Here is an 8,518-nt window from a genome sequence, read left to right on the forward strand (position 1 = left end):
AGGCGGTCCCTCTGACAACTCCCCTAGCAAGCCCCTCACCTTGTCCACGCTCCCCTTCTCCTTTTTCAACCAGGGTCCAGAGTGTGAGATGAGCAGCCCTCAAACCCACCCTCAACTCCCTTGCTACAGTGACCTTCCCTACACCCAAATGTGGCCTCAATACTCTCCCTTCTGTTAACGGGGAAAAAAGCCAAACTCTGTAAAATAATTTTAAAGAGATTTATTTACTTTGAGCCAAATTTGAGGACCATGACGGAGAGCCACGCCCAAGAAGTCTTGAGCAAGTGGACCCAGCTGTGGGTGGGTACAGCTTGGTTGTACACATTTCAGGGAGACAGGGGTCATAGGTAAAGTCATAAATCAATGAGTGGGAGGCATACACTGATTTGGCCCGAAAAGGTGGGCCATCTCGAAGGCGGGGCTTACAGGTTATAGGTGGGTTTAAAGATTCTTTGACTTGTAATTGGTTAAAGACTTGAAGCTTTCTCTAAAGGCTTGGAGTGTTTTAAGATAAGGAGCTCTGTTAATTAGAGATGAGCCATCAGACATATATTTGTTGTGTAAATTGAGGACCTGCAGGTTTGTCTTGCATACCCTTAGGCCTGTTAATGGGTTACAAAGGATGTCCCCAAGAAGGGAGGGGGCATGATGTGGCATGTCTGACCTCCCTCTCCTGACAGGCAATTTAGTTTTAGGATATTCCTTTGGCCATGAGGGGGTCCATTTAGTCAGGGGGGCGGGGGGCGGGCCGGTGGTGAGCCTTAGGATTTTATTTTAATTCACACTTCCTATAACCTTCTGTGGCTCACCAGCATGCTCAGGTAAAACAATGTCCAAGACCTTTTACCTGGCCCTTGAGGCCCTCATGATCCAGGTGCTGCTGGCTTCCCTGCCTCACTCCACCTTGCCCTCCATGTCCGGAAGCTCATTGTCCCCAGACCTGTGTTTTCTCATTTCTGAGCTTTTGCCCATGCCAGATGCCAGTCGATTTTTCGCCCACCTTCCACACGGTCTGCACAGTCTCCATGCCACCACGCTGCTTCCTCATGACTTCCTTTAGAGCCATCATCCGGCTACTGCTAATTAGGTTAGGTCAGATTCCACCCCAACCACGGCCTCTCTGCAGAGAGGGGCATGAAGAGGACCGTGGGGGCTGCCCCAGCCCACCTCTGGAGCAGAAGGGCAGATCCCTCCACTCAGGGTGGCCTTGGGCAAGGCGATGGGGGCAGGGGATTCATCTTTGAAGGCCCATCGTGGATGGTCGGTAAAATACCTGCTGAATGCATGTGGAAAGGCAGGCCGTGCCGGCCTCAGAGGGGAGATGTGAAGAGAGCGGAAGGGGTGCACAGAGCCGGGCCCCCACCTCTCAAAGCCTGGCCCAGCCTGAGCGGCCTCCCAGGCCCCACTCCAGCAGGCAGGCAGAGGCTGTTAGGCTGGGCCTGGGCTCTTTGAAACCACCCGCAGGCTCCTCAGCGGGGCCAAAGCCCGAGGCCAGAGACAAGGCCTGCAGCCTCAGGCCTGGCACCCGGCCCAGCCTTCCCTTAGCCTTACTGAGGAGCAGGCGCCGCAGCCCCGTCCTCGCTTCCGGGGGAAGCCCGGGTGGGGCCAGGGACTGTGGTTAATGGGTTCTCGGCCTCTGCAGAGGCGCAGGGGGAGCCACGCCCTGGCCCTGCCCGGGAGCCGCCTGGCCTCCCCCAGCTCTAATTCCCTGTAGGACCTTGCAGCCCCTCGGCCATCTTCTCCGGGCACCCCTGAGCTCAGCCTCCTGGCCTCGGGCCCCTTCCCGCCAACTCTCGGCCTAGCTCATCCTCAAACTATTTTCCACTGGCTTCCCCCAATCTCTGCCACAGCACAATTTTGGGGTTGGGGGTGGAGAGGGATGGAGGCCAATAGGAGGTGGGGCTGGGACCCTGGGGGCGTGGCCAAGGAGTCGGGCGGGCTGGCCACTCTGATTGGTCACCTCTGCTCCAGAACTGGCTTCAAAATTCCATTGACTCCGCCTCTGGTGGCCCCCATCCCTGTCCCGACTTGCAATTGGCTGAGCTTCCAAGGGGCGGGACTCACCCTGTCTGGTCCATTTAAAAGGGTGGGAGCGGCCGGGGCCCATCTCTCGGGTGGAGTCTTCAGACAGTTGGTGCGGCAGTCCCGAACATCCTCTGGCCTCAGTCATGGCTTGTGTGAGTGTGGGGACCCCACCCCAAGCTCCAGGGGACAGGGTGGGACAGACTGCCAGGGGAGAGCCGGCTAGAATAGGAGCCGGGTTCCAGTCCCAGCTGTGTGGCCCTGAACAAGTGCCTTCTCTTTTATGGGCCTCAGTGGCCACATCTGTAAAATGGGGGGGGGGTGCCATGGTTCCCCAAGGCTTTCTCTGGCTTAAGAACTTTCTGGATTCCTCCAGGGTCTGGCAGCACAGTTATTTCTGCCAAAGGCTGACAATCTGCAGCTCTCTGAGAAGTGGGAGTGGGAAGGGTGTGGCCAACTGGGGGGACACTTTGGTGGCACCCAGGCCACTGTCCCTTCCCCCTCCTCCACTCCAAAAGAGCCTCCTGTCCCTTCCCCCCCTGCAGCTGTCCCCAGGCACCAGGACAGGGCAGAGTCACTCTCTGCTCCAGAGAGCTCTGAAAAGTCGCCAGGGCCTGAGACAGGCAGCCCAGGCTGGGCCTGCCTGGGGTAGGGGTGGAGGGAAGCTGGGGGGCAAGCTGGGACGTGGGCTGGTAAGGGAGGGAGAAGGAGTGAAGACTTCCCCAGGCCCCCAGGGAAAGGCTTCAAGTTTCTAGCAGAAGGAACCACTCATACCAGTTAATTCCTGCCCACCCTCCGCAGGCGCCAGTGGGTAGCAGCACCCAGCAGTGCGCTCAGTCCTGTTAACCCTGAACCAACCTGGCTGCAGCTCCAACACGGGGTTGCTCTCCCTTCTGCAGAAGGGCCGTGTTTCTCAGGGTGTCCTCTCTTGTCCCTTGGCCTCTCTGCAGAGAGGGACATGAAGAGGACGGTGGGGGCTGCCCCAGCCCCAGGCCACCTCCTCTGGAGAAGGGCAGATCCCTCCATTCAGGGTGACCTTGGGCAAGTGGCTGCCCCACTCCGAGCCAGATCCTCGCCCTCTGCTACGTGAGGCGATGAGGCACCGTCCAGGCCACTCTGAATCCCAAATCCCCAAGCTCACCCACAAATCTCCTAGAGCCTGTCTTAGAGCCTGGGCTCCTGTTACAGATGGAAACAGGCCCTGCTGGGAATAGGGACTCTCCCAGGACCACACAGAGACTCAGAGGCTAGAACCTGCAGCTGTCCTGTCCCCCCAGCTTCCCGTTGTCCTGGTCAGAAGATCCAGAGTGGGAACAACCCCACTCCCGCCCCCAACCACCCCAGGACACTGCAGGCAGCAGCAGCGGAGCCCTAGTCCTCTAACCTGGCTGGGCGGGGTCTTGTCTGCGCAGGGTCTGGTCGCCAGCAACCTGAATCTCAAACCTGGGGAGTGCCTCAGAGTGCGTGGTGAGGTGGCCCCCGACGCCAAAAGGTGAGGGGTGAAGGCAGGGTAGTGGGGGCGGGCTTGAAGCTGGAGGGTCCAGCCGGCGTCTGATACGGGTGTGGCCGGCCAAGCCCACTTCTCCTCCCCGGCGGGTAGGGGGTTAATGGCCAGCTGCCGATGCTGCATTTTCTGGGTGAGTCACTTCCTCCGCGGGGTCTGGACCCCCCTACCACGGTCGCCCCCTCCTTCCCTGCTGGAGCCTCTTAAACTAAACCAGCTGCCGCCTCGTCATCTACCTTACCCCCTCCCCCTCCTTCCAGCTCTGGGCGGGACCTGAGGCCGGGGAGGGCGGGGAGAGGGAATGAGAGGGGTGTCACCACTGCCTTCCCGGGAGGTCCCTCCTTCCTGTGTCAGGTCATTCGCTCAGCCAGCGGGCTTATTTTCTCAGCAGCCATGTGACCTTGGGCTAGTCAACCAACCTGACTGAGCCTCAGTTTGTTAATCTGTAAAGCAAGGGGGAGGCGCGGTGTGGAGGAAGTGAGCTGCTGGACGACAGTGATGACCAGCTGATATTATTAAGAGCTGCATAGGGCACCCGCACTATCTAATTTCATTCTTACCAAACCCTCAGGGGTGGGTGTGGCTATTGTGTCCGGGCAACAAATGTGTTATTATTATTTGTACATTCGCCCCACAATTATTGAGCAGCTACCGTGTGCCCTGCCCTGCCAGGCACCAGGGATAACAGAGATGTGCAAGACAGGACACGAGCCCTCCCAGATGCCCCTTCTCAGGAGGGAGTCTCTGAACTTGATCAAAAGGGCTAGGATGCTAATGTCTTCGACGGTCTTGGGCCATGAGCACAGCAAGAGCCTTGGAGATCGCCCCGTGCAGCCCCTGGTACAGATGAGGAAACTGAGGGGAAGCGAGGCGCAGGGTGGCAGGGCCAGAACTGGAATCCAGGTTTCTCGTCCCCCTGTTCCCCGAGTTCTCCCAGCTAGGTGCACACAAGGGGCACTCAGTGGCAGACTGGTCAGGACGAGGGGAATGGCACTGGCTGGGGTGGCCTAAAGCCCACCTGTTCCTCCCTAGCTTCGTGCTGAACCTGGGCAAAGACAGCAACAACCTGTGCCTGCACTTCAACCCTCGCTTCGACGCCCACGGGGACGCCAACACTATTGTGTGCAACAGCAAGGACGGCGGGGCCTGGGGGGCCGAGCAGCGGGAGTCTGCCTTTCCCTTCCAGCCTGGAAGTGTAGCTGAGGTGGGCAAGAGACTGCGGGCCAGGGGCAGGGCCCTGGGGGGGCTGCGGCTGGGGCTGGGGTGTGTCCGATGGCTGGAGACCTGGGCCCCACCTGCCCTCCCCTCTGTGGCTGTGTGATGGCCAGTGAGTCATCCCCTCTCTGAGCCTCAGTGGCCTCACCCAGGAGCTGGGGCTGTGTCAGGGCCACATGAGGAAGGGGCTCCAGGAGGGCCTGTGGCCTGCGGGACCAGCTCACTGCCCTTGTCCACCCCAGGTGTGCATCACCTTCGACCAGGCAGACCTGACCATCACGCTGCCAGATGGTTACGCGTTCAAGTTCCCCAACCGCCTCAACCTGGAGGCCATCAGCTACATGGCAGCTGACGGTGACTTCAAGATCAAGTGTATGGCCTTTGAGTGAAGCCTGCTGGCCCATGGCCCCCAATAAAGGCAGCTGCCTCTGCTCCCCCTGAACCAGCCTTCTGTGCTCGTGTGTGTGCGTGTGTGCAAGAGGGGTCCCCAGGCCCAGCCCAGCCCCTTCCTTTATTTCCAATTACTTCCTCCATGTGTACCTCCTAAGTTCCAATGATGTCTTCTTCCCCTGGGTCCCCCAGGCCAAGCAGTGAGCTCAGCACACAGTAGGGGTCTCAGTGACCACTGAATAAAAACCAGTGCCTGCCCTGAAACTGTTCTTAGCCCAGTGGGCCCCAGCACACCGTCGGTGCTCAAACGATGTTGCATAAATGAAACCAAGGGGGAAGAGGCAAGGGCAGGCCGATCTGTGCCAAGGCAGAAGAGTGGAGGCGGAGGGAAGAATAACCAGCCTCTCTCACTTAACCTTCATGAGCTACAAAGAGATTTGCAGTCAGACAAGGGGCTGCCAGCTGTGTGGCCTTGTGTGTGTTAACTGACCTCTCTGAGCCCCAGTTTATTCATTAATACGGGGGGCTGATAGCATATAGCCTATCGTAGGGTTGTGTGAAGATTAAATGAGATGTTGCATGAAGGAGGCCAAGTTTGGTGCCTGGCACATGGTAAATGCTCAGTGGATAGGACAGTCCCTCCTACACTACCTTTTTTTTTTTTTTTCAAAGACAGGGTTTCACTATGTTGCCCAGGCTGGAGCTCAGTGGCTATTCACAGGCACGATCATCATAGCATAGTGTAGCGGTGAACTCCTGGGTTCATGTGATCCTCCTGCCTCAGCCTCCTGAGTAGCTGGGACTACAGGGACGCACTACCACGCCCAGCTCCCTGCACTACCTTTTGAGATATTACTTGAATTTGAAGAGAAGGAAATGGGCTGTGAGTGACGAAATGACTCCTGGGTCTGTACCAGGTCCAGCTGAGCCTGCGTGGCTCCCAGACATCCTGGCTTTGTGGCCCCAGGCCACATACCCTCTTTGCTGCAGAGTAAGTGCCAGTCACAAAGCTGCTGGCTCTGTGGCCCTGGGCAGGTCCCCCTATCCTGACAATGGGAATATGGGCTTGGGTGATGGTCCTCGAACACCACTGCCAGCCCCTGTTTCTGTGGTAGGAGCTGGGGCTGGGGGCTATGTCACCCCCGCAGAGAACCAAGAGGTAGAGGCTGGTGTAAGGCCTAACCTCCAGGCTCCCAAAGCCCCCCCCTCCCCCCACTGCACACAGCCTCTTCCTCGGGGTGCACAGTGGTAAACTCACTTGGCCTGAAATGAAGTCTCTGTGAGCCTGTCCCTTTCTGGTTTCCAAAGAGGATATCTCTTCCCAGACCAGCCCAAGCCCTGTTACCTTGTGGGCAAGCTTCACCCAGCCCCATCAAACCCACGCATCTGCAGTGATGGGACGTGAGCAGATGGCTAGAGCAGACCGACCGCTGCCCTGCACCTTCCCGCTTGCTGCTGTCCTCGGACCTTGCCAGGGCCCTACCTCCCTGGGAAACAGCTGCAGGAACTGAGCCGAAGTTCTGGAAGGCCTGGAATCAGAACCGCTGGGCTCCCCCAAACCGCAGGCACGGTCTCCTCGGCATGGTGGCTGAGTGGGTGGGGCTTGGCTAACCTCACTCTCTAGGACAGCTGGCATCAGCTACGAGCTGTCTCTTACCCCCTCCAGCCTCAGTGTCCTCTTCCATAAGATGGGGGCCATTCTGGTTTCCATCTCAGTGGGCCCCCTAGGACCTGGGGTGGGATGGGGGGAAGCCACCTCTATGAGAGAGCCAAAGAGGATGGAACACACCCCAGGGACTCTCATGAGCCACACCCGATCGCCAGGCTCTCCTGGGGCTCCCAAGTGGCCACCCAGAGAGAAACAGCTTTGGAAGCCTGGTTGTGTGGGTGGGGCGCCCTCTGCTGGACACCAGAGAAAATGTCCCCAGGCTGCCTTTCCCAGGCGCCCACAGTTCACCCACACTGACTGTCCCTGCACTGGCTAAGCACCCACAATACACCAGGCCTGAGACCACAAGGGGCAGAGGAAAGCCCTGGAGCAGTTAAGGAGAGAGGCCACTGGGGTTGGAGGAAGGAAACTGGGCTCTGACTCAGACAGGCCTGTGTTTAACCCCCAGCTCCATCGCTGTGTGCCCTTGGACAAGTGATTCGACATCTCTGAACATCAGTGTCTTCATCTGCCAAACGGAGTTAATACTGTACTAGTATCTACTCTGTGGGGTCGTGAGGATTAGCTGAGGTAATGTATAGAAACGCGTGGTGCCTGGCACATGGTACAGGCTCTGTGAAGGCTGGTTCCCTTCACCCCTTTTAAGACGTGGTATGTCCCAAGAGCCTAGGAAACTGAGTCCAGAGAAGTAGAGCTCTGTCCTTAGGCCACCTGGGCTCCACCCTCAGCACCTGTTCTTCTTGCCTGTGTGACCTCAGGCAAGTGACTAGACCTCTCTGAGCCTCAGTTTCCTCCTTAGTAAAATGGGGATCATACCTAAAAAGAGATCATTGTAAGCTAGGCATGGTGGTGCACACCTGTGGTCCCAGCCACTTGGGAGGCTGAGTTGGGAGGATTGCTTGAGCCCAGGAGTACAAAGCCAGCCTGGGCAACATAGCCAGACCCTGTCTTTAAAAATAAATAAATAAATAAAATATAAAAGAGATCATCATAGGCCAGGCATGGTGGCTCACGCCTGTAATCCTAGCACTCTGGGAGGCCTAGGTGGGAGGATGGCTTGCACTCAGGAGTTCGAGACCAGCCTGAGCAAGAGCGAGACCGTGTCTGTATATTAAAAAAAAAAAAGAAAGAGAGATCATCATGTAAAGAGCTAAATAAATGGCAGCTGCTATTGTTACTCTCTTTTGCTCATTATCGTCATCATCTGTTAGGGGAATGTGCTATCTCTTGCTGTGCCTGGCACGTAAAAGTAATTTCAAGGAGAAACCAAGCCCAAAGTGGTGGTGGGGGTTTTTGACCATGAGCTGAAGCAAAGGGCTATCGAGCTTTTGAAGTCTGGGGCATCCCCCTGCCTTGGGGTGGGGTTGCCAGTCCCTTGTCTTCTTTCCTGGGGCAAAGGAACCTGAAACTCTCTGGGAAGGGTTGGAGCAACGGCGCCTACCTGGGGTGGCTGCTCCACTCCGCACTGGAGCACTGGTGGACAAGGCCACCCTAAGCCTCGCTGGGTGGGCAGCTCGGGCGGGACTGAGCTGAAAGGGCCAAGTTCACAGAGTTTCCCGGGTGCAGTCCTGTGCGAGCAGCTGCCTCCTTACTGGTTCCCATCTCTGTACCACACTGGAAGCTCTGGAACCATGCCGTGTGCAAGGCAGCAGTCAGGGGACTGGCACTGGGAGACTTTGGTCAAGTCACTTCCCCTTTCTGAGCCTCCATTTCCTCAT

The 8,518-nt window shown here is 57.5% G+C and overlaps 1 protein-coding gene across 1 annotated transcript; it reads left to right on the top strand.

The window, feature by feature from the left end:
- The first annotated feature begins 2,106 nt into the window (after positions 1-2,106).
- Positions 2,107-5,183, top strand: LGALS1 (galectin 1). The gene is made up of 4 exons (XM_069490367.1): positions 2,107-2,177; positions 3,435-3,514; positions 4,559-4,730; positions 4,984-5,183. Exons 1-4 carry the CDS (start codon positions 2,169-2,171, stop codon positions 5,128-5,130), a joined length of 408 nt encoding a protein of 135 aa, XP_069346468.1. The 5' UTR covers positions 2,107-2,168; the 3' UTR covers positions 5,131-5,183.
- Positions 5,184-8,518: the final 3,335 nt, after the last annotated feature.

This window comes from Eulemur rufifrons, chromosome 16 (genome assembly GCF_041146395.1).
Source record: "Eulemur rufifrons isolate Redbay chromosome 16, OSU_ERuf_1, whole genome shotgun sequence".
Taxonomy (NCBI): domain Eukaryota; kingdom Metazoa; phylum Chordata; class Mammalia; order Primates; family Lemuridae; genus Eulemur; species Eulemur rufifrons.